Source organism: Gopherus flavomarginatus, chromosome 3 (genome assembly GCF_025201925.1).
Source record: "Gopherus flavomarginatus isolate rGopFla2 chromosome 3, rGopFla2.mat.asm, whole genome shotgun sequence".
Taxonomy (NCBI): domain Eukaryota; kingdom Metazoa; phylum Chordata; order Testudines; family Testudinidae; genus Gopherus; species Gopherus flavomarginatus.
Genome location: NC_066619.1, coordinates 177,191,643 through 177,218,040, shown reverse-complemented (window position 1 = coordinate 177,218,040; position 26,398 = coordinate 177,191,643). Strand labels below are relative to the sequence as shown.

Sequence of the window (26,398 nt, the reverse complement as noted above, 5' to 3'; positions counted from 1 at the left end):
TCTTATACAAAAGCACATGAAATATTTCAGACTAGAGATCCCGCTTTAAATTATCTGGCAGTAAGGTATATTCACACCTACAAGTTCTGGAAGGCTGTTTCCCATATGTTATGGAGTTGAATCCTAGATAGCCTAATACTTGGGCACCTTATTGATTAGACAGATTGATTTCCTCCATTTCCCTCCAGCAACAACTCCACTAGTATTAAATCCTCCTGATAGCTTAAAATGGAGAAAAAAAGATTTACAGTCTTTTCCTATAACTTCTCAAATGAGAAATTCATTGATTCTGTGATTCACATCAATGGAATAATAATATATTTCTTTCTCCACATAATTCGTTTACCTCTTCAAAACATATTTCGACTTAACAGTGTTTTTTTCCAATGTGTGGCTGTGCAGGCAGAAACTGGAACTGAAGTCAACAGAAGCTGGCCCTAGAGTGATTGCTGGGAAGCAGGTTGCCAGCGTTATCAATACTTTGGACTCTAATTACATAGCAGTGGCACTAGTGGCAGAGCCAGTGAAGAATGAATGCAAAAACTGTCCCTCAGTAAGTAACCACACTGTTAGAGACTTACCTTCCAGGAGGTGAGCAGAACAGATTCGAAAAAGAAATGCCTATCCAACAAATATGCCAAAGGAAGACGTGTAATATATCATTATAAATGCCACAGGAATTCCCCCAAACGTCTGAACATTACGGTTGTCCTGTAGTGAGTCAAGAAACAAGGCTGAGTTGAGTTTTGTACTTAAAAGTGGAATTAATCTCTCTTGTTTTCTATGAATAATACGTATCTCCCTCGAAACTTACAGCACATATTCTTAAGAATAGAGAATGGTGTTTCTGAGAATTTACAAGTAAATTCAAAAATGTATTGATTATAATCACTTTCAAATAAAATGGGCCTTTATATATATATTTTTGAAAGTCTAACCTTTCTTCTCACTCCCTCTAGCAAAACAATCTTGATTTTTTGATATTTGACTTACACACTAGCAAAATCTACGTTAAAAGCTACTTTTTTTATGGACAGTTCCCCTGGCATGATAATTTCTAGTTGTGGGGGTAAGAGAGGCTGTTGGTTTTATTTTTGTTTGTATGATTATGTTTTTAACTTATGCAAAAAGTACTTTCTCTTGGATGGGCAGAGATTATTTTTTATTAGTGGCATGTGAAGCAAAGTAAACATTAATTAAACAAACGTTAAATTATAAACAGTTGACGATGGCATTGCATTTGCCTGTGCTGGAGTGAATTTTGGCAAGACTCTGGCCTTGTCCATGTTCAAAGTCTCATGAGTTTAGCTCAATGTATTATTTTAGACCGATGTACTTAAACCATTGCTAATCCTGCCTGAACACTCTTAATTCTATTTAAACCTCACTTAGGTTGATTTAGTTTAAGTTGATTCTTTAGTGAACTAAATTAAATTGAAACAAGGGACTTTTAAATCAAATCAAGTGTGCTCAGGCAGGGGCAGCTCTGGTTTCACTAAATTAGTTTTTAAACCTTATACAGTTAAACATCTGCAACTTTGAATATAGCCAAACACAATGTACCAAAGGCTCCCCCGATGAACTTTTCAATCACAAGTTGAAGTTTAAACTAAAAGGGCAAATTCTGTCCTGGCCTTTAAATACTTGTGAAGTCAATGGGAGCCACATAAAAAAAGGAGCTGTCCAATTCAGCAAGACACTGAAGTATGTGCATAATTTGAAGTCTTAATGGGTCTATTCATGCACTTAAAATACCTTGATGGTCTGGAGCCTGTGTAAATTATTTGGCAGTGAAATCATGCTGTAATGTTATGGTTTTTTCCTAGAGTTTCTATGGCCAAACAGAAGGGATATTGCACGGGTAGTAAAGAAGTTCTGAAGGGGCGGGTATATCAATGGGAGGCAAACAGCTGAGAAAGAGAGGTACCCTCCTTCCCCATGGGGTTGTGCTTATGAATGTTTACACTGAATAGTTTCTCACTTCTTATTGTGAGAGCTGAGGTCAAATCATTTGGATCTGAATTTGTCATAATAGTTGTAGAGAGAATTTCCAGGCCAAATTAAAAGTCATGGGGTATATTTACAGAGCACTGCATGAGGAATGAGGTATGGCATTCTCACTGTAAACCTAGTGGAATGTTGACAATGGAGTCCTACTTTCTTACCATATTTTACTGTAACTGCTCTACAAAGACTGGGTCTATAAATAGACCACTATATAAAGAACAGCAACATCATAATATTTAGCACTTCCATATCATAATATATATTAATGCTACACTGATATAGTATGCCACACACCTTCACATTGTCAAAGGCCTTCACAAACATTACCTAGTTCACTTAGGTGTGGTTAGAATTAGTAAAAGTAACCATTATCTCCATTTTACAAGTAGGAAACCTAGATACAGAGAAAGGAAGGCCAACATTTTTACACTTGGAAGCTTAAAGTTAGTTTAGGCATGTAAATTCATATTTAGGCACCTCACATAAGTCACTTGATTTTCAGAAGTGCTGAGCAATCATTGTTCTTACTTCAATGGGTGCTCAACATTTCTGGTAATCAAGTCATCTATTAAGATGGCTACTTTAGTCACGCACATTTGAAAATTTTGGTTTAAGGAACTTTCCCCAGGCTAAAGAGTAAATCAGATTCACAGGTGAAATCTGAAGCTGCTTCTCATGTAGTTTAACTATTAACTTGTCAACATATAAAAATAGTAACTGCATTATAATTTTTCTTTTTCCATTTTACATGATTTCTAACTGCAGTGGGTGAAGCATTTCCTGGCAATTAATGACGAGCCAGAATTCGAGACCCCAAGCTTCTTCTTGGGGTCTAGCCGCCTCAAACTGGTCAGCTGCTGGAAAATGCAAAAGAATCATTATAGCTGGATGAATGTTAAAAGATGCTTTAGAGTAATCTAAAGTAATGCAAAAGACATTGACTGTCTAAACACACCAACCGAAGGGCATAACTCATCACAAAAATTAGTTTCTCTTCACTGTATATTTATTCATTTTCAGATGACAATAGTGATATTGACCTTGATGCTGGGCATCAGTGACCAGCTGAGATTAACAGCCCCCATCTGTGACCTAGGACATCAGTTCCTCCCAGATGGTCATTAATCCTCAGGAAATACCCAGTGCCTCTGTCATTGTTGCCTAATTACTGTCTGTTACAGTTCATGGAAATTACACTCTGTACCACTGAAGTGATATTTCTGTCTGCAGGCAGGTTCAAGTGCTATAGCTTAATACAAACTCTATGAAGGTAGAATATTTTAGTAAAGATTGAACTGGTATTGATGTGATTTCCCTCTTTGGAGAACTGCAATAAACACTGCTGCAAAGAACGGATGAGTTTTCACCAAGGAATGTCCTAGATAATACTAGATAACACAAGTGGAGGCAGGTGATAGAATAGAGAAAAGGTCAAAATATCTGTACAGATTTCTTACCAAAGGGTGTCTGAAAGTAACCCTCTCAATCTTTAGATTTCTTAACGCTGAACATGGGCTTCTAAAACACTGCAAATGGGAAGTATGGAAATGTATAAAATTGATGCCGAGAGTTTAGCTGGATTGAAAAAAGGGACTGGACATTTATATCACTAACAGGAACATCCAGAGGTACAATAGTAAGGATTACAAAAAAAAAAGAAAAACAAAAAGAGAGAGAGGGGATGACAACAATTGGATGGGATATAAATCCTCACAATTAAGGACATAAACTAATCTCTAACCACAGATGGAAGGAAGAAACTTTTCTTTTGGACATACTGTCCCATAACTGCCTACTGGAGGGTTTCTTGCCCCCTCCCTCTCAAGTATCTTGTACTTCTCTGTGCACAGGATACTTGACTAGATGAACCAGATATGGTCTGATTTAGTATGGCAATTCTTGTGTTCCTCTAGTGCTGGTACATCACTTTTGACTGACTCTTTATCATGGCCTAAATTTCACCCCCTTTCCCTTCTACAACAGCATGCTGTGCCCCACTTGATTGCTATCCATCACAGCAGAGGTAGTTGTATTTCAATGGTATATTGGTATAGTTTGTCGGGCACTTTAAAGATACTTTGGGATGACGTGCTATATACATGTAACATATTATTAATGATTCAACAACTGAAAGCATGCAAAAGCATCCTGTTTCCAATACTCTAATAACTACCATTTTATAAAGCAGCCACAAATTGCTACTCCTCATCACCATACACAATTGTAGAAGACAGAATGGAAAAGTCATATGGGGGCATCTGCAAAGGCTTCTTACAAAAGTGCCATCGTATAAAAAAATGTCAATGTGGCATTTCACATTTCTTTCAATAGTGAAGTTTCAAGAAAACTAGAGCCACATCATGAGAACACCGTATTTACGGAGGCTGGGCAACCATGTTTTGGACCAAAATATATCACATTTCAGATATAATGTAGTATTCAAGTGATACTGTAGACTTCAATGAGACGCTCAGTTTTGGTTTCGCTGCAGTAATGTAATTGCTGGAACCTGGAAAAGGTTTAAGAAACACATGGTACCATAGCAGAGGCATATTAAATGATATCTAAGGAATCTCCAGTATATGAGATTTCAACTAGTATAAACTATACTCAACATATCTATCATGGGACTGATTTCTGAGAATTGAAACCAGTGCATAAGGTTTGACATCAATTTGTTTAATTCTTTTGCAGATTTCTGAGCACTGGCAGGCTATCAGGAAACAATTGGAACCTGAAAACCTTGCCAAAGCTGAAGCAACAAGAAGTTTTTTGTCCTTCATTCAGAACCTCAGGGAAGCTATGAAAGAGGAGATACTTCAAATTCTTAGAAGTGAAAAAAATGCAGTACTGTAAGTCACCAAGAGCAAACTTTTATGCTGTACTAAAGGGTTCACAAAACACAAAAAATGTGGGGTGGGAGCATGGGAGAGAGTAGGTCATCCACATACATGTGTAGTCATATTAGTGATATGCTGGATCTGTAATAGTTATCACTTTTCTATCTACAGGGAAGGGGAAGTTTTTGTAGGATAGTGCTTGCTTCTGCAATAATATGTTCTTGCAGTTTATTATTCAGCCCCTAGATGCCTTTGGCAACTGTATAGCATCCCAGACAGTGTGGTCTCTGGTAAACGACAGAGTCAAAGCTGGAACTCAAGCTGAGTGAAAACTCCTTAATCTGCAGTTATAGCTCTTTTCTTTTTACAGACACACTTTTCCTTTTTCAGATTTAATCCTGTGGACTTAAAAACACTAAGAACACTTTTAAACCTTTTGTCATACTCTTCTTCTGTATTGGCATAAAACAAAATATCATCTACATGTATGGATGCCCCTTGCTATCCTTCAACTATCTTGTCCTGGAAGATTTCAGGAGCACTGGTTTTGCTAAAAATGTAAATGCTGAAAGCAGTAGCGGCCAAAAAGAGTAATAAATTCGACCTATGATTTACTTTCCATGATCAGACCTGTTAATAGCTCAACCTCTTTGTTTCTGTAAGTAGCTGTGTCTTTTCAATACATTGCTTAACACTCTTCAATAACTTATTAATTTCCACGCCTCCCTTTACAGTCCTCAGCTGGTGGATGCTGTAACCTCTGCTCAGACCCCAGCCTCACTGGAGGCCATGCTGGAGTTCCTGGACTTTAAGAATGGAAGCAGCTCTGTCCTGCAGGAGCGATTCCTATATGCCTGTGGATTTGCTTCCCACCCCAATGAGTTGCTACTGAAATCTTTAATTGTAAGTCAAAATGGCAGGAAAAAAAAACCAAGCTCATTTATTACTCAAAGAGCCTAAGCCATGCTGAGAGGGGAGGGAAGAGGTGTTGTTCAAGCACCTCATACCTTTGAGGTGTGCATATTCTGCTGCAGGTTGTGGCTCATAGAGTACCCACAATGCATAGGATTTTGGTACAGAACCTATATCTACTTTGTAAAATGTCACTTCTGCTTACATCACAGAAACCCTATTATATAAACAATATGTAGGTACGTCCCCAGTTCTCCTAGAATAGGGTTGGCAAACTTTTTGGCCCAAGGGCCACATCTGGGTGTAGAAGTTGTATGGCGGGACATGAATGCTCACAAAATTGGGGGCTGGGGTGCACACAGGGGTGAGGACTCTGACTGGAGGTGCAGGCTCCAGGGTGGGGCTAGAAACGAGGAGTTCAGGGTGTGGGAGGGAGGTCCGGTCTGGGGTAGGGAGGGTGGGGTGCGAGGGAGGGGGTGAGGTCTCCAGATGGGAGTGTGGGCTCTGGGGATGAGGGGTTTGGGGTGTAGGAGGGTGCTCCAGGCTGGGACCAAGGGGTTCAGAGGGTGGGAGGGGGATCAGAGCTGGGGTAGGGGGTTGAGGTACCGGGGGGTAGCTCAGGGCAGCGCTTACCTCAAGTGGCTCCCAGAAGCAGCGGCATGTCCCCCCTCCAACTCCTACGCAGAGGCGCAGCCAGGCGGCTCTGCTATGTGCTGCCCCGTCCACAGATGCCACCCCTACAGCTCCCCTTGGTCATGGTTCCCAGGCAATGGGAGCTGCGGGGGGGCAGCGCTTGGGGTGGAAGCAGCATGCGGAACGGAGCCCCCTGGCTGCCCCTGTGCATAGGAGCCACAGAAGGGACATGCTGCTGCTTCTGGGAGTCACGTGGAGTGGCCCCTGACCCTGCTCCCCGGCTGAAGTGGGGAAAGCCCCAGACCTCGCTCCCCACTGGGATCTCAAGGGCTGGATTAAAACAGCTGACAGGCCACAGTTTGGCCGCTCATCCTAGACACTACCAGATCAAGCAACATTTTACAAATTGTTCTTGTTAGTATACCAATTTAGAGATGAAATATATAAGAGCTAAGTATTTCTATAATCTGTTGACATCAGCTTCATAAGGAACTGCTGTGCCAGATATTCTGAATGAAATTTAGAAGGGAAAAAAAACCTACATTTGGTTATTACACCTGACGGCAGAACAGTATTCTGCTGAGTACAAGTGCAGTCCTATAAGGTGATGAGCACCCTCCTCTCCCAAGGAAGTCAACAGGAGTGGAAGGCGCTCAGCACATTGCAGGATTTGTACCATTCTATTTAGATGTGAAGGCTAACAGTGTTCCCTTTAAATACCAGAATAGACTCCAGGGCCAGATTGGAAATAGTGAAATCAGAGAAACTGTTACCATCATCATTGGTGCACTCATCAAAAAGCTGTGTGACAAGGGAGGCTGCAAACTGCCAGTAAGTATTTGCTGTTTTTCTACTGGCCAAATTCTGCCATTGGATGCACATGCACAACCCCTGCTGAAAATATTGGGAAACCCATGCAAGTGTAACCCTTCTGCCCCTCTGAGTTGGCAGCAACAAGGGCCGGGTTCAGTATCTAGGAGTTCCATTTCAATAACACAATGCAAAACCAGCTCGAGCCCCCACCCAGTGACCTGGGACAATTACATACCACCCCTGGGTGTCTCTAGGAGGCAATACTTCCCCACTCGCAAGCATGGAGTCTGAGTGTAGCAAAATCCTTTTAATAAAGGAGGGAAACAATGCTGCATCACATTGGAGAAACACCACAAACAGGATTATAACACAAACTATAAGCAAAAAACCCACCTCCAAGTACGTTTGGCAATGTCCTTTCCCCCTTAGAGTCTTAAGTCCAATCACCCCAAAGTCCAACAACCCGACAGTCTCTGGTCAGTGCCACCCCAGAGTTCAAAAGTTTATCTGCAGAGTTTTACCCCCCCCAGCCTGGGTGGAAATGGGGGGGGGCACACACAGGGTGTTAAGGGGCACCTTACGTGGGCCAGAGCCAACTGCTCCACCTCTCTGTGGAGTTCTGCTGCAGCCTTCACCACGACCAGCTCCACTCCACCAGCCGACCCGTGAGCCGCTCCAGCCGTCCCTGCAAAGCGCTCCGCTCACTGTTCCATGGGCTCCTCCAACATGCTGCAAACTCGCTTAGCGATAGATCTTCAGGCTCCCCCACTAGTTAACACAGTACTCAGTGATCTCAGCTCAGTAAGCTTAGCTCTTTTAGTGATTTCAGCTCTTAGTGATTTCAGCTTGTAGTAGGAGAGCCCCAGTGCTGGTGCACCATTGGCCCAACGTGAATTCAGCTCAGCAGCCTCTAGATGGACTCCTAATGGAATCAAAATTAGCTCTGCTCTTCAACAGTGGAGAGAGGAGGATGTGCAGTTGGTGTTTCAGGCCCTCAAAAGGGGCCCATACCATCAGGTACACACACCAGTCCCCAACCTCTCTCATTTCAATGGGTTTTGGCACCCATGTCCCTTGTCTAGTAAGTGCTACTTAATTGATGTTGAGACATCTCTGTCATAAAGCAGTCTCATAGTTCCTCATTCACATAATCAGGGTGACAACACTTTATTCCTCCTGCCCCAATAACAAAGAAAGTGGGGATCCCAGAGCTGTCAAAATAACCATCCCAGGCTGCCGTGGGCTATGCTAGTTGGGGTGGGTGTGCCAATGCAAATACCTGAAATTCCTTTCCGCATTCCCCATAATTCACCACCAGATGCCAGGGTAGAGCTCATCCTGACTCTGCTTACATCAGCAACCCTCAGAATTTGCCCTCATGTCTTAAACATAGCTTACGGACACCTACCTTTAATACAATGGACAGACTTTCTTTAGAACAGGTTTTATTTTGTGCTCTGGGGGCCAGATTCTGATCTCAGTTACATCTGTTGTGCATGCAGATAACTCTAACGCCTCCTGATTTACAGTAGAGTAACTAACATCAGACCTCTCTCTCATCCCAAATGTCTGTATATTCCTAGCCTGGCAGTAGACATGGTACTTTTGTCTCGTTTTACAGAAGTTTTTGGCATCCCCTGAGAACTTTGTGCAGTCAGGGTCTACCTAAAACATGGAACCAACTTAGATTATAGATTCACTGGAGTCGGAATACTGGTTCAAGTGGTGGACTGTGTCTAATCTGTGCTCAGTGCAGGGAGCTCCTAGGACAGATTCTATGCCATTCTATGGGTCATGACAAAAAGTATAGCGACCTGAGGGACAAGGAATCCTCAGCTGGTCAGATCTGCTGGATGTAGGACTCCTTTGCACTGCTGAAGAGTCTCAAGCATCCAGACAGCACCCCAAGGATTTACACCTTTTATTTTTCTGTTAAGTGCCATGCGTTCCTATACCACTGTGTTAATAGGCACGAAGGAACATTTCCTGTGTCATTTCTTTCTGTCAATTATTTATATTGTGTCTGTTGGCCGCAGCAGCGGAGTCAGTATGTTCCTTGAATCGACAGGTACATGCTGAGTGAGTGGCATGTTTCGGAATCATGCATCAGGGCATGCCTGTAGATGTAAGGAAGTTTTCAGTATACAGTTGAAAAGTCATACCTTTGCTAAATGTGACCAATCATGTTTTAAACCAGCCAAGGGTATCTGGACCCAGTCCTGCAGCTCTTACTTACGTGAGTGTTGAGCAAGCTTTGCACCTTGCAGGAAGTGCTCGGCACCTTGGAGGATCAAGTCTTAAATGTGGTGTCTATTTTCTTTTCAGGCTGTTGTGCGAGCTAAGAAGCTGATCCTAGGAGGATTAGACAGGGCAAAGAAAGAGGATGATGTGAAGATGTACCTGCTGGCAATGAAGAACGCCCTTCTGCCTGAAGCAATTCCGCTGCTGCTAAAATATGCTGAATCGGGAGAAGGGCCTATCAGTAATATTGCTGCCACAGCTCTGCAGAGATACAACACCTCTTTCATCACCAGTGAGGTGAGAAGATTTACTGCAAGGGAAAAAAGACAAGAGCGGACATTTAAAATCAAATGTAAATTAAGTGAAGCCCATTCTTCCTATCCCACCCCATTTCAATTTACCCTAGATATTTTTTCTTTCAATAAATGGTATTTTATACCCTTTCATGGTGTAGCGAGAAAACTATTCATGGCAGTTTTGATCTCTACACATCTCTCTTCCCACAGACCAGTATCTAGAATTAATCTGTGGCTCCAGAGTCACATGCAACAATTATGGTACAGCATGTGGAGATCCCGGCTCTGACCTGAACTCCATTCACAGATGTGCTCGCTTTGCTGTGTGGCACCCAAATACATACTGGGAATGCTGAACATGTGAATCAGAGTAAACAGGATCCTTCCTTGCCCCCCAAGTAGCAAAGGAAAATGGGTGGAAAGGAAGAGAGAGAGGCACCTCTGTCTTCCTTCCCAGCAGCCAGGAAAGGGATTGGTCAAGAGGAATACTGAGAGATTATGGCAAATGGAACTACAGAAGATGACCCCAGAGTGAGGTCCTGACATCATTGCATTGCACTGTGTACTTCTGTTGCTGTTCTGCACCAACCTCTGCTGACCTTGCATTGCCATGATGCAGTTTCACCACACAACCATCTCAGTCCATCTGCAGGCCATGACTGCTTCACTCTGTCACTCCATTAGTTAGGAAGTAGCTCTGCAGCCCTTCATGGTAGGATATCTCAGTAGCAGACAATCCTTAGCTTCTGGAAAATGTACGATTATTTTTAAAGATACCTCTTCTCTTAACCATTTAAAGAAATCTCCTTAGCCATTGTCAGCCTTGTATTAATTCTCCTCCACTATGCTCTGGCCAACAATCTTGCTGTCAGTGCTAATGTGTAAGGCCGCGTGTGAGCTATTGTTGAAAATGTAACGGCAGCTCCATTGCCCCACACAATTACTGTACTACTAGTGTTTAACATGTAAAGTGACACTGGGAGCATAAAAAGCACCATATTAAAACAAATATATTAGCTATGGACCTAGACTAGGCAGGAGTCAGGCTATGTGTTTGTATCTCTGACATCATAAATTAGTATGATTCCATTTTCTATAGATACCTGTGACTTATTAGGTGAATGTTCTGTTTTCTGATTAGGTGAAGGAAACCATGAACAGGATTTATCACCAGAATCATAAAATTTATGAGAAGACCCTCAGAACCACTGCAGCTGCCATCATCTTCAGCAATAACCCATCCTACATGGAAGTGAAAAACCTCTTGCTTTCTATTGGAGAACTGCCATTGGAAATGAACAAGTACATGCTCTCATTAGTCCAAGATATACTTCGTTTTGAAATGCCTGCAAGGTACATTATGTGTAATATACGTTTATATACACACACACACACACAAATGTACAGGCATACACAGATGTAAACAAACTTATTGCTCTCTGTACTAATGTGACACGGGATAAAAACAAAGCGTATTCAGTTAATAGCTAAGAAACGTGTAGTTTTTAAGAGGTAATAAGTGGGCACATGCTCATCTTTCTATTTTTGGGTACTGCCATTTTAAAATAAATCCATATGTTCCAGTGGCAGACACTGAACGCCTGACAGGAGATTTTCAAAGGGACAAATGGCTCAGAGGCGCCTAGCTCCCTGATGATTTTTGATTAGTTAGGTGGTTCCCTGCCATTTGTGCCTTTGAAAATCTTCCCACCTGGTCTTCATTCTTGATGTTCAGTGGAGCCTATGTCTTATGTTTCCAAATAGTGAAACTCTTTGAAAAGTTGCAGCATTAAAAGAAAATCATTGAACCATCTTTCATTCTAGACTATGTTAGTTTTCAAATAAAACTATTTTAATTGCTAACCTTCCTACAACCAAACCCAGATCTGTGGCCAAGACCTTATGAAAGTATCTCAACAATTACGCCAGCCAGGTACTTAACAAAAAAATCTTTCAGTAGTAATATTTTACATTTCTTTTATTGAAATAATTTATATAAACAGATTAAAAATCTTACATTCAAAAGAACATTAAAGGTGCAAAGTGAAGCACCAAAAAGTCAGATAATACCTGTTCTGTGGATAAGAACTTTACTCCCCAGCGGTTTGTCCATCTACGACCTTAAAATTCTTTCAAGAAAAAGGAAATAATCAACATTGGGTGGAATTTTCAAAAGCACATAAGTGATTCAATGGGACTTGTGCTCCTAAATCTCTTAGGTGGTTTCTGAAATACCATCTATTATCCCGTATCTATTTATCTTCAGGTTTTAGGAACTGATGATCCAATGCCCAGTGAAGTCAATGAAAAGACTCTCATTGACTTCAGTAGGCCTTGAGTCAGGCATAGAATAGTGTGAGCAAAGTTAAATCTTCTCTTTCCTAATAGGCCAACATTCTTAAAGTTCTTGTGGAAGACAGTACAGTAGCAAACTAGTTTTCTTATTTTTTAATACTGCAGCAAAATGATTCGTAAAGTTCTGAAGGACATGGTTGTGCATAACTATGATCGCTTCTCCAAGACTGGGTCATCTTCTGCCTATTCTGGCTACGTGACACGTATGTAACCAGAAAAATGACTTTTTAAGCCTGTTTATGTTGCTGGTAACTTGACTTAGTTGCAGGCTTGATTCATATCTGGTGTCTTTGTCGATTAAGGTGGTCCTGATGCATCATCCACATACAGCCTTGACATCCTCTACTCAGGCTCTGGGATTTTAAGAAGTAGTAACATGAACATCCTTCTTTTCAATAAAAATGCTCAACTTCATGCCAGCCAGGTAACTGTCATGCACTATGTAAACACTGAGCTAGCATATGGGCCTGTTCTGGCAGCCTTTAAGCTAATGTATCTCTTATTGAAAACCAGTGCATGTGTGTGCATGCGCATTTAAGGACTACTGAGTCAGGCAGAGAATATGCCATCAACAGAAAAAACTGCTGACAATGAGTTACAAAAGAAAGGCAGTTCCTTATATAACAGGTCCAAAGTTTTACTTCTAGGGAAAGACAATATAGTCTACTGCTAGGCGCAAATTTCACCCACAACTAATTAATAGCAATAGCTGATATGAGACTCCTTTACTGTCTCTTTCTCCTACTGCTTTTAAACACTGTTATATTTTGATCAGATGCTTTTTTCACCTACAGTAAAATTAAAAAAAAATTGTTAACTTTAAAGTTCAGCTATTGTGTACTAGAAATACTTGTAGTGTTTAAAATTCCAGACCAGGCACTTTGTCCTGGATAGTGTCTCACTTTTGCCTTTTAGGTTGTGATTGAAGCTCAAGGTCTAGAATCCATAATAGCTGCATCTGCTGATGAAGGCGAGGAAAACCTGGAGTCTTTTGCTGGCATGTCAGCAATCTTGTTGGATGTTCAGCTCAGGCCCGTTGCCTTTTTCCAAGGGTATGGAGATTTAATGTCTAAAATGTTCTCGGCAACTGGAGACCCTATGAATGTGGTGAAAGGACTTATCCTTCTGACAGATTACTCACAGGTACTAATATCTCATTCTAAACTTTTTCAGTCTCTGAGGTGCACACACACACACACACACACACACACACACACACACACACACACTCTCTCGCTCTCCTAGTCCTGCCCCTCCAGACACATTATATTAATCTGACGGTTTGCTCCACTAATTTTATACTGAAGAGTCTATAGGACTTTACTTACTTTTCTATCAAAAGGGAAATCAGAAGACAGGAAATCAGCCTGGATAGAAGAGAGTTAAGATAAAGGCTGCAAATACATATCACTCTAAAAAAAACACATTAATACTATAAAAAAAACCCAAAACCAGTTCCCTGTGGAAAAACCCTGCTGACTTCCAACATATTAGTAGTAGATACAGCCTCCTCTCTACCCAGTTATTTTGTAATGTACAGTTCCTATTAAAGTGGTGGGGTCACCAATAGCCATCTGTTTTTATAGCTCAGAAGTTATCCAGTGATCTGACACCCATCTTCTTCATGTTGTCAAATGCTCAGCTAAGTTACCCAGGCTTGCATGCACCGTGTGATCTTCTTTAACTGCTCACTTTACAAGCTTAGTGCTAACATTATTCAGAATTTACTGTGAATGCACAGAGTGCAATGAGCCCTTAAAAATAAGTCAGTGACATCAAAATGATCTGTCATCGAAAGTCTAAAAGGCTCTTCTCAGTAAACATTCTTCCCTCAACCAAACTGGCACCAGAGATGCTAAAAAAAAAAAAAAAAAGTTACAAGATATTTTCTTTTTGTGTGATGGGCCAAGTGTTTTTCACTGTCCTTGTATTGCTAAGCCACTGAATTATATTTGGTCAAACTTTCCCAAACAATTCCTCTTCAGATGGAAATCACCAAAGGTGAAGGGTTCAGACCGTTATAACTGTGTGAAAACAGGGATTTAAAATTGAAGCTATTATACAACTTTAGATGTAGTTGTCACTCCTGTGCCGACTATAGCACTGCAGATAACCTTTTCATCTTTAACGAACACCATATGAATATATGGTTCATTATGTTATATGTTTTTCTACTTACTTCATATGTATATCTAGCTTCAGATATGGAACAACCAGGCATCTGAGTAGCACAAATCTAGGACACTTAACCTAAATCAAAGAGACAGCATTTGGATTGATTTTTCTGTTCTGCTCAAATACAGGTGTGTGGAACTGGGAGATCTAATGGCAGAAATCAACCTATAAAGAATTGTAGGGTCCAGTTTTATCCCAAAGTAGTACTGTATTGGATTACTAAGCAAGCATGGTGCAAAGTGCTCCCACTGAAAAATTTCAGAGAGGCTCTGGTAGTGGAACTTCTCACTTCATAGACTCTCATTAATCTCCTCTACTTTTTGGTGGAGAAGAATGTCAAACTGTTCAAAGACAGTCTACCTAACATTGTACCCTTGACAATACCAACCAGAAATTATCCTGAGCCCCAAGTCTTCTGCACCAGAGGATTGGCATTTGCATTTCAGATCAAGCACAGTCACTTTTAAATGGTTCTGTCAGCTAAGAGTTTCACATCCAGTACACAAACTGTGAACTAAAGTTCACTGAGAAAACTGGTTGGGATCTAACAAGATTACACGCCAGAGGTCCAGCTATCAGACAGTGTGTCAGTGACTTATTTTACAAACCTGGCAGGTGGGAAACATGATCAGACCTTTATATTCTCAAGCTCAGATCACATAAGGGCGGTGTTTCCAGAACTAAATCTTTCCAACTGCTGTTCATTCCCAAAGCTCCCTCCCTAAATATTCTGGCAGAATCACTTGGCTAGGCACCCCGAGAACTCTGCCAGCCAGTGGATTCTGGACTCCTTAACTTCAGATAACCTAGTAAGAGTGCAGGGCACTCCAGTGTTGGAACTGCATGCCATCCCTCCCAACAGCAGGGCATATTATTTTAGGTCAGTCACTGAAATTCAGGAAGCTTTGGCAGTAGAACCTCTGTAACAGCACAGTGAGCAGATGGGATCACTCTCTGCTTTCTCTTCTGTGTTACTGACAGCACAGTTGCTGTGGAAGCAAGCTGGGTTCCAGGTAGCAGATACCTCAATTGATCCTTCCTAGCCAGGAAACCACTGGTTCCTTTTAAGCCCCATTCACACAGGGTCCTCAACTGCTTCACAAGACTGTTTAAAAAAAAAAAAAAAAAAGCTTCAGGCTAAACTGTTTTTTTTCACAGTACAGCTAGTCAGTGTGTATGGGGCTGACTGAGATTATTTTTAACCATCATGTTTAAGATTAGAAACAGCCTTAACATTGGTTTGCCACTTCCATATAATACCACTCCACTGTGTTAGAAATATTTTCACCTGAAGTGCCTTTAAACTGTGCTCAGAACTAGAACTGTATCAGGAAACTGTGTAAAAAGTGTAGATGGAACCTGAATTGAATGGTAAGACTGGCATTTAAGAATCTAGATCCGAGAGAGGAAAAGTGTCACTGCCTGCACTTGTGCTGAGCCATTTCACCAATAGCCATGATTCACATAGTTTCTTACCCATGGTTTTTGCTAACTCTGTTTCCTTAGCCAGTATGGAGAGCGGCACACAGCCCCTATAAACCATACTGGCCAATGGTATGGCTTTATAAAAGAGTTTATAACATTGTTCATCCTTCTCTATAGTGCCCAGTGGTCAGCTACCTGCTAGCCTGATCCACAGTCAGTCATGGCGTGGGGCAATATGGTTTCAAGCACAGACAGGAACAAATGTGTAACAGTAAAGGATGTAGATAGCACAGTTGCTATCGTATTTATAGGACAATGACTTGAAAGCTGAAAGGAGGAATTTAAAACTGGCCAATTGAACTTTTCAAAACTAATTTCAGAATATTCTATTTTATAGGGTCTCAAAACTGTATAGTCTGATTTTTTAGAACTGTTATAAAGGGTTTTCTACTCTTTTGTTCATCTGTATATGGAACATTGCAGGTAGTAGTTGCTCCACTGGTAACTGACTAAACAGGTGAAAAGAGTGTGTCAAATATACAACATAAAAATACCTGGAAAAATAGTTCTCTTTCACTAGTTCCTTTCAGCAGTAGTAGTCATTACTATAGTAGACAGCATTCTCAGACAGATGTGAATTCTAAGTTGATGATGTCCCTGTAAACTCCTGCTCCTGCCCACTACCCATGATGCAGTGTTTTTGTGAGAGAGGATATTTCAAAAATCTACAAACAAAAATCCTCAGGGTGCACTATGCATCTATTACCACCTTTCCAGACTCGGTTCAAGGGTTAAGAGTGAAATCATAGTCCTCTTCAAAAAAGAAACTGCTCTCACAGAATTATTTTTGAGCCCCAAAGACACCTGCATTAACGCTCCTGGGTGTAGGAACAATATTTCTTCTCGGTATTGCACCTGCCAGAAGAGCAGGGAAACCAAATATTTTATGAGTAGGTCAAAGCAGCCATATGAAAACCAGACGCCCGGCCCAAATAAGTGCCTTTTTCAGCCCTGCCGTTTGCATTCCATTCCAGTAGTACAGAAGTGGGGTTTTTGTTGAAATGTGGTCTACTTCAGCATTTTGAATCAGTACCAAGACATTGATCCCAGTTTTTCATATCATGTCTTCTATTACAAAGGATGCTGGTAAGCTTTAAATAGAAAGGCAAAGGAAAGGAGTGCCTCTAAAAGGCCAAATTGGCTTTACTGGGATTTGCACATGTTTAACTGAGGATAGAATTGAGCCCTGGAGTAAGTAATGGAAGATCAGGTCAACCTTGTTGTCAAATCTCATAAAAACACTAAACAAAGAGACACAGGTGTTCATGAGATTTTCTTTGAGTTTTAATAGCAAATTTAACTTAACTGTTGCAGCCTTTTAAGTCCCAAATAGTCACATCCACAGTAACTGTTAAATTTAATAATTCAGCCTTTGCAAATTGATCCCTCACTCAAATACTTAAATGCAATTTAACATGCATCTCAAAAAATCTGCTGCCCTGTTTGTGCACAAATGACTTTCAGAATGCATGCTATTACACACTCACAAACATTCAGTTATAGCCCAGTCCGGTTCTAATTTTTAAAAGAGAGGCATGGAATGTCTCCAGATCCAAATGAGCCAGGCATTTGTAATTAGCTACCATGGGTGAAATCCTGGGACCATTAAAATCAATGGCAAAATTCCCTTTCATTTCAGTTGGGCCAGGATTTCACCCAATGACTTTAACTAGATAACAAGAAAACAGGACAACAACATGTGATCAGGCTAGTGAGGGGCATCCTTTTTATAAGCTACATCCAAGCCCACTGCATTCTTAGGTTAAATCTCCAGCCCACTCCAATAGCAACTGACTGCCAAGTGACAAGCCTATTGAACTCTGCAACACAGAATGATTCAGACCTTAAAAGGTGAAGTAACCAGATACAGTCACCACATTTCTCCAGGCTTCATACACTGTGAGTGAAAGGTTTTAAGACCCTCCCCCACAACCAACCTCTTTAAGCACCAGACCCTGCTGATTGAGTTGGGGAGAGAACCTAGGTCTTTCTCACTGCAGCATGTTCCGCAGGAGACAGCAGAGCTGCTGAGCAGCTAGCAAGGGAAGGCAGGGCTGGTGCAAGGATATTTCGCGCCCTAGGCAAAACTTCTACCTTGCACCCCCGCCTCCATGTCCCCTCCCTGAGGTGCCGCCTCCTGCCCCTGCAGCAGCTCCCTCACTCCGCCCTGAGATGCCCCTCCTACCCCAGCTCACCCCTGCTTCATGCATGAGCAACCCGAGCACGCCGTGGCTGTTTCACTTCTCCCGCCTTCCAGGCTTGCGGTGCCTAAGCTGATTGGCGCCACAAGCCTGGGAGGCAGGAGAAGCGAAGCAGCTCACTCTTGCCCCGCCTCCTCCCCGAGCACGCCGTGGTTGCTTCACTTCTCCCGCCTACAAGGCTTGCAGCACCAATCAGCTTAGGTGCCACAAGCCTGGGAGGCGGGAGAAGTGAAGCAGCTATGGCCTCCTCAAGGAGGAGGCGGAGCAGGGTGAGCTGGGGCGGGGAGTTCCCCTGCGTGCTGCCCCCACCCCACTTGCTGCAGGCAGTCCTCTCCATGCTCCCCTGCCCCAGCTCGCTCTGCCAAAATGCCAGTGGCGACCAGGGAGGCCGAAGATCCGGCTGCCGTGGTCACTGCTGAAGAAAATGGCGCCCCCCCCGAAATCCCAGCGCCCTAGGCGACTGCCTAGATCGCCTAAATGGTTGCACCGGCCCTGAGGGAAGGACATAGAGAGACCCCTTTGTCCAGCCTAGGCGTGCAAGGAGGGCAGAAGCATCAAGCACTCCTGCATGCTGCAGACACCTGCAGTAGTACAGGGAACAACACAGGAGCAGGGAAACTGGCAGAGGGAGGGACCCAGGTGGGGAGGAGGGAGGACAAGTATCCTCATCCCAAAGAGCCATGGTCACAAGGGAAAAGGAGAAAGAGCAGCAGATTTAACTGAGCGTAGATACCGGCAGTTTGTGTGTACATCCTCCACTGGCCAGCCCCTCTCACACGGCTGGCCCTGCTCAGTGTGGGGGAATTCATCTCCCTAGGACAACAGGGGTGAAAGATGGCCAGCCACAGGCCCCTCTTCCCTCAACAGTGAGGGGAGACAGGCCCTCTGCCTGAATGGAGGGGAAAGAGAAGCCAGCTCCCATTGTATTGAAAGTGGCTGCTCCCATTCTCGTTTCTCCTGTGACTGTTCTCTGGGCAGAGTGCCCACTGCCTACTCCCCACACCTGCTATTTCCTTCAGGTGCAAAGGGGACAGAGGCTCCTGCCCCCACCATTACTGCTGGTGTTTTTGGAGGAGAGAGTAGCTTGATCCTGCTTCTTTAAGCCCCAGAAGGAATGGAGGAGCCAATGGTCTTTATACCCAGTGGCTTCTCAGAGTATGTCTACACTGCAATAAAACACCCGTGGCTAGCCCATGTTAGCTCATGGGGCTTGGGCTGCGGGGCTATAAAGTTGTAGTGTAGACATTCGGGCTTCAATTTTATAGCTCCACAGCCCAAGCCAGCTGATGTGGGCCAGCCACAGGTGTGTTACTGCAGTGTAGATGTACCCTCAGATGCCTGAGTGCCTCCTGCTGCTGCCACCACACGGGAGGCCAAGGCTGCCTGTCAGACATCAGTAGCCAGGGAAAGGTGTTCTGAGGGCTCATACATTCACCCAGTTTTTAAAAAAGTTAAAAATGTACTGGGCAACCACTATCTTCTCCCAAGTGAGGCTCAGAGCGCTGCTTTAATTCACTAATTCTACATCAGGTAGAAAATCATCATTTTTAGAGTTAGACCAACAAATCCATTTTTTTGCTGGAAAGTGCAGGTCCTTCAAAATCAGAATGCTTTGCAAAATCCCTGTGGATTTCACTCAGATTTTGTTTTGGAGAAAACAAAAACATTTGACAATATCAAAATGTCCCATTTTGACACTTTCAGAATAAACTTTTGGGGTTTTTTTTGTTGTGAACTATTTTAATATATTATTTAAAAAAGTATAAAACAAAACATTTTGATTGATCCAACACTCCTCCCTTCACCTCGAATTTACCTTATTGGAGAATTTTGAAATGTTCGTGTTCCATTCCAATTAAAAATGAAGCCAAATTTTAAAATCCTTCATGAAATTATCCTCTGCATAGCTCTAATCGTCTTAACTGCACAGAAGGTGAACTGAGGCAGAGAGATTAAAAACCTTATCCAAAGCCAACTGGAGTCTTTTTATTGACTTCAGTGAGCTCTGGATCAGGCCCTAAGGGACTTGACCAAGGCTATAAAGGGACTCGGTGTCGGAGCCAGGATTAGAACTTGGGAGTTCCTGTCTCCCTGGTCTGTGCTCAGTGCTGTACCTCTCTCTCCACCAATGCTGTTCCATGGACCTTAGCAATGAGTTTGATTTACTGATTAGTGCCAGCCATTGACACTGCAAAGTTAGGTGGTGGGGGGTTATGGCCTAAATCACCCTTTTTCAAAATGAAATGTACTTTTAAAAAAATGAATGAAATCATCTAGTTTTAAGGTGAGCGGGGCAGTTATATAAGGCAAATCAGATTACCAAGTGGTGTGAACTTTAAAAACTTGGCGGACTGTCAAAATTCAAATGTAACGAGCTGCTCTGAGGCTGAGCTATTATCACTTCCGAACCTGACTCCAGGCAATGCATTTCCAGTACAGCTGTAAAGGTTTCAAGCAGCCAGAAGCATGCCTAGTGCTGGCAAAAAGTGCACTGATAGCAAAATCTCTCTATTTGTGGTAGCCACCTGATTGATCAGATCAGATCCTTCCACTATAGTTCTGTATCATTCTAGGTCCTGCTGGCAACAGTGGGTATTCTATTGCCATTATGGGGCAACATACTATACTGGGTGCTCCCTGCTAGCAGGCTCCTTCAAGACAAACTAAGAGTAAGCCAGAATGCCACCGTGGTTTTCCTGGGAGGTGCAGACCTGTGTGGTAGCTCTGTCACACTTTGTGAGAAGGGGGCAGGATGCTCCCTGTTCTGCGCCTGACCAGTAATGCTGTATGGTGAGTGAGGTGGGAGGAAGGACATGCTCGTGGTCCCAATCTCACCCCCTCCTTTTCATAAGGGTGCTGGGCAAGAACAGAGGCTATGTATGCTCCCCAATGAAGTTCTGTTCATCCCCTCCACAAGGATGGAAGAGGATAGAGGGGAGCGCCATGTGCTTTCTCCCCACTTGAACAGTCCTCAAAGAAAATGAACATCGTTTTGATCTGCATTTAGCAAAATGGAGTGTGATCTCTGCTCTTGTATGCTTTCAGGTCATTCAATTACAGTCTGGGCTGAAGGCCAGTGCAGAGTTCCAGGGTGGACTGGCAATTGACATTTCAGGTGGAATGGAGTTCAGTCTTTGGTACAGAGAATCCAAAACCAGTGTTAAGAACCGGTGAGATACTTACTGTACACACTGTAACCTTATACTCTGAAATACGAACAATGTAAAATGAGCTGGTTTATTTTGAGGCTTTCAAAACAGAAGTAACCTTGCATTTTCATTAAAATTAAGGGAGAGTTGTATTAAATGCCTTTTAATATTAGAGTCACATTTCAGGGGGAAAATAATGTGGCAATAAGTATGTTGTCTGTATGCAAATGCCAGTGGAAAAAAAGATATAAAAATGAATCACCTTTAACCTGTTATAGAAAATCTGAATGAACGTTATTGCTTCAAAGGCTACATTCTGCCCTCTTTTAGACTGAGACAGCTCCACCCACCGGTGGATGTGAGAACTGAACTTGACCTCAGTCTTCAAAGAGCTATAAATATGCTGGGTAATTTTCTCCAAAGCGCCTATGTGATTTAGGAACCTAGATCCCATTTTCAAAAATGACAGGTACTTAAGTTTCATTGAAAGTCAGTGGGAGTTAGGCACTTAGGTGCCTAAATCACTTTTGAAAATGTTACCTCCCTAATTAGTTAATCCTCACCTGTGAAATAATTACCATCACTTTAAAGTGGGTAAAGAGAGGCAAAGAGATCAATTTACCCAATATACAGCAAATCAGTGTCAGAATAAGGATTAAAATATAGGAGTTCCTTGCTTCTAAACTCATGTCTAACCTGATAGATTATGTTGCCTCTTTAGAATTTGAGAATGGATTTGATATTACTGGATCTGTAGCTTGAAGCAGTACTGCAGAAGTTTACTCACTAAATCCTGACCAGAAGTAAGGATGTGGCCTCCCTTGGGAGAATTACATCTTTAGCCCTCTGAATGGAAACTGGAGTTATGAGATGCTAGTCTCCAAAGGGAGTGGAAAAGGTGTCTGCCAGTGCAAGATGCCAAGCATCTCCTGTAGGATGCTGAGCACCCTCAAGTTGTGTTGACTTCCATGGGCATTTTGGATGTGTGATGAAGTCCAGAAGGGTTGGTGTTTGAGAGAAGAGGGAAAATGGGCAAGGTTGTTAATGTTCACTGATGGTTTCTTGAACAAGATCTAAACACAACTTGCTTTAGGGTAGTGTGTTTTACATTAACGATGACTGTCATCAATAGATTTAGGCTCTCCTTACTAGCTTTTACCAGCTTTGAATGGCAAGGATCCCTCTCCTAGATACTGAGTGAAGTTTACCCATCCATATAGTACAGTTCTTGACTGGTGACCAATAAAGCAATTACAAAACAGATGCCACTGCTTTCAAAGATAACCCTGAAACAGAGACATCCTAGTGTAAGTGGGTGCATCTCCACTGGTCCCATTTCCACCAAGTCTGAGTTTCACTCCTTGACAATGACATTTTGTAAGTTCTGCAAGCCCCAGACAGCTTTGTCAAAAATGCCAGTGAGCAAAGATTTTGGGTATAAATTTGCCAGAGACCAGGGCCGGCTTCAGGCACAAGCAAAGGAAGCAGGTGCCTAGGGTGGCCAACAGAAAGGGGCGGCACCTGCATGTTCGGGTCTCCGGCAGCAATTAGGCAGTGGGTCCTTCAGTCCCTCCGCTTCAGTCTTCGGCAGCAACTCAATAGGGTTGTTTTTTTCCTTCGTCGCTTGTGGCAGCAACAAAGCTGGAGCCAGCCCTGCCAGAGACACCTGGTGTGGTCATGTGCACCAGTACAAATTGAGTATAAAATACTACCAAATCAACAGGGTAGTTTTTTACTTCTCTTTATCTCATGTAGATAACTAAAGGAGGCCCTTTGAGGAATCAACCCTGGACATCATAACAGGCTACGCACCATGCTTTTGCAGCAAGCTCCAGTCATAAAGGATGCATGTTCCACCCAACATTAATGGTTCTTTTCTCCTCTCTGCATCTGCATGTGTGTGTGCATGCGCACACGTGCACAATCCCCAGTGGTGTCAACTGAAGTTCTCTAGCTACACTTACATAAGAACAAACTCCAAGAGAACAGTCAATACTATACTGTTCAAGTGTTAGGACTGTTTGCAGTTTAACCTCCTGTTTGTTTCTAAGCCCTGTTAATAATAAATTCTAATATCTGAATTTACTTGTAGGGGAGCCATGGTGGTAGTTGGTAACATCTTTGTGGATTCCTTCTTTGTGAAGGCTGGTATGGAAATCAGTTTTGAAACAGAGGCAACACTAAACTTCATCTCCACAGTGCAATTTTCAGAATATCCATTTTTAGTTTGCATGCAGATGGACAAAATTGAATCTCCATTCAGGTAAGAAATAAAAACACTATCTGAGATTTCCAATTAACCATTTGGGAACTCCAGATCTTTTTTCCTTCCAAGTGTTTGATGTTCACAAACATGAGGGATTAAAAACAGAGACTAGATTTAAGCGTAGTACAAGCAAGTGCTGTGCAAGATCACTCCCACACACAAATGTCTCTGCTAATGCCATTCATCCCTGACCTACAACATGCCAGAAATATGAATAAATGTTTAGTAGAGACTTTGACAAGCACCACTGCACTTGCTTTGATTTCTCATTTTTGTTAGATTTTCCACCCCGCTTTTAGAAGTAAAAACCAAGTGAAATAACCCCACTAAATTACCCCAACATGTCATAATTATAGATGGTGAAAAAACCTGAGTGTCAAACAAAGCAGCACTACCAGCAATGTCTATCCTCTGTTCATTAGGCCAATGACGGTGCAGGTGCTTAGCTGTAAAGCACTTGAGCCTGCCAGGTTGCCTTTATGACCTACTGCTTCCTGATGCTTGTGAAATTAGCCAGAATATTTAGTGCTCAGCTCAATTATCATGCTCTGTAATAGATACAGTACTTCAACAGGTTTGGAAATATTTTTTTGACTACAGTCAGTTTTCTACCTTGACATTTATAATAACTATACAATAAAGTAAAAGATGTTTTCCAAGGGGTAGCACTGCATTGCCATGTAAGATGCCTAAGTTCGCTTTTTCGTCTTGGTCCATATCTGCTAAGAATTGAGAATGGTCTGGTGACAGCATTTTCTGTCCCTGTGAGAAAGGCTTCCATTTAGTGTTTCTTGGCCAGAGGACAATGTTTACAATGATTGGCCCAATAGATAGGAATTTCCTAAAGCTCTCCCAGGAATCCCATCTCTCTGAAAACATGGTATTAGTTGTACTGATATGTATGCTGATTATATATACAAACCACTAGTCCCACTGAAACCAATCAATCAATCAGGCAAGGATGTGGTATGCCCTTACCTAGATTCACATGTATGGATGCAGATTTTATATCAGTTTTGCCATACTAGATAAGATAACAGTGTTGTGTCTTTGCAGGCAATATGTGACTAAATACGAAAGCTTGCCATCTGGCAAACGGTACATCTCTCGGAAAGGAAAAGTCAAACTGCTGGCAGGTTCTGAATACCCTCTCCATCAAGAGAACTCCAACATGTGCAGAAAGGTTTTCAGCACTCAGTCTGACTTCTCCGACAGCTGGTTTTGAAATGGGCACCTGTTCTTTCATTTTACTGAACCCATGGCCCCCTGAGTGACTTAGGCGTCTATGTACTGTACTAGCTCAGTGCCTGATCCTGCACTGTTGATATCAATGGGAAATTTGTCATTGACTTCCAACAGGCCCAGGATCAAACTCTTATTATGTGCATAGTGTTTACATATTTACATATATTTAAGACTTTTGTAAAAAGCTAAGAAAAAAACAAAAACAAAACAGTTTGGAGGCAATCCATTCACTCCCCTTTGGGAGGCATGATTTCCATTTTTTTTTCCATTAGCAGAAAGACATTCATATTTTTCTCAAAGTGGGAATATAGAAGCCCATGCTTCTGATTTTCAGTAAGAACAATTATGCTGTAAAAAGAATGGATTATTTATAAATACATTTAGAGACAGCCATTTGTTAAAAAACTAACCAGTTCTCATTTAAATACACAGCAGCATTGTTCTAAGGAGGACCATTAATTCTTGGTTGCTCACTGCTGTCTGTTTAATCAAAAGCAGGGTGTATTTTTACAATTTTTTTTGAGCCTCAGTCTCATAAGTATTATATATCTTTTTTTTTTTTTAATGGAGTGCTATGGTTAGACACGTTTGATTAAAAATTTAGGATGAAATTTTCAAGAGTGTTTCGCGTTGGCCTAACTCTTCTCCCACTGACATAAATTGAAGAATGCCTATTGACTTTAATGGAAGCAAAGTTAAGCCAATGCTGATCGTGTTTGAAGATCACACTCTGAAACCTCATGTAACGATGAAGCATCAAAGCAGGCACATTTCTAGAGATGAGCACTCACTGTAGCAACAGTATGAAATATGATTAGTTTTAAACTCTTGAAAATGAGTTGTGAATGCACCATCTAGCAGGTCCAGTCAGGAGAGAGAAAATTCTAGTATTCTCCTCTTTGGGAAATGACTTATTTAGACTAAAAGAGGAGCCTAAGTTATCATTACTCACACAAGTAGTTCTACTGAAATCAACAGTACTACTCAGGGCAGTAAGGATTATTTGTGAAAGTAAGGGTTTTACAGGACCAGGACCAACCTTGGCTGAAAAAAAATACTGTATTTGTTAACCATTTTGCAGTTATTACAATGTAATAAAAAAACAACTATTTCCCATCACAGAACACACTACTTTCCCAAGTGATCCACCTTATTTATCATTCCATAGGACAGAGTGTCTACTGTAAGTGCTGGGCTCAAATAACCTAGGATAAGTTGCATTTCAGAACATGCAATCAGGCAGAAAAAGCATTTGGATTGTCCCACATACGCACACCCCCACCCCCAAAATCCTTATCCTGATATAAAGCACAAAACTGCCAGTCTGTTCAGCACAAACAGCTAATCTGTTTTAGAACTATAAACAGGAATTTATGGACTGAGTACTGTATTTCCCAAATACACCGTTGATGCTACAGCACATTTTTTGCCAGAGCCTAAAAATAAAATGGAGCAAAATAAAACAAACAAAAATCCTTCATTCACGCTTGGTTTTTGTTTGTTATTTGTGTGTTTTGGGTAGTTTTATTCTCTAAGGGGTGGTAATTGGGGGACGCTCACCTCTTGAGTTCCTTCTGCTGCTACACACAGTACCGCAGGCCCCTTCCTGCTCCTGGCACTCCTTGTAGATTGTCAACCTTGTTTGGTGGGTCCTCAGTGGCTCAGTCCTCCAGTCAGGTGTCACAACAAAATGCACCCCTTCCAGGTAGCAAAGAGTCTAACAAAACTGTCTATTAACCCTCATGAGGGTCTTCAGCCCCAGCTCTTGGGCCTTCAAATT

General features: G+C 42.1%; 1 protein-coding gene across 1 annotated transcript in view; it reads left to right on the top strand.

The window, feature by feature from the left end:
- The window catches only part of MTTP (microsomal triglyceride transfer protein), a 46,581-nt gene extending 20,522 nt beyond the window's left edge, over positions 1 to 26,059 (top strand). The window contains exons 8-19 of the mRNA XM_050945487.1: positions 403 to 553; positions 4,702 to 4,859; positions 5,582 to 5,750; positions 7,116 to 7,223; positions 9,531 to 9,743; positions 10,884 to 11,095; positions 12,203 to 12,300; positions 12,400 to 12,521; positions 13,013 to 13,240; positions 21,004 to 21,128; positions 23,200 to 23,370; positions 24,430 to 26,059. Of these exons, the coding sequence (XP_050801444.1) occupies positions 403 to 553; positions 4,702 to 4,859; positions 5,582 to 5,750; positions 7,116 to 7,223; positions 9,531 to 9,743; positions 10,884 to 11,095; positions 12,203 to 12,300; positions 12,400 to 12,521; positions 13,013 to 13,240; positions 21,004 to 21,128; positions 23,200 to 23,370; positions 24,430 to 24,598 (1,924 nt within the window). The 3' untranslated portion in view covers positions 24,599 to 26,059. The remainder of the gene's footprint in view (positions 1 to 402; positions 554 to 4,701; positions 4,860 to 5,581; positions 5,751 to 7,115; positions 7,224 to 9,530; positions 9,744 to 10,883; positions 11,096 to 12,202; positions 12,301 to 12,399; positions 12,522 to 13,012; positions 13,241 to 21,003; positions 21,129 to 23,199; positions 23,371 to 24,429) is intronic.
- Positions 26,060 to 26,398: the final 339 nt, after the last annotated feature.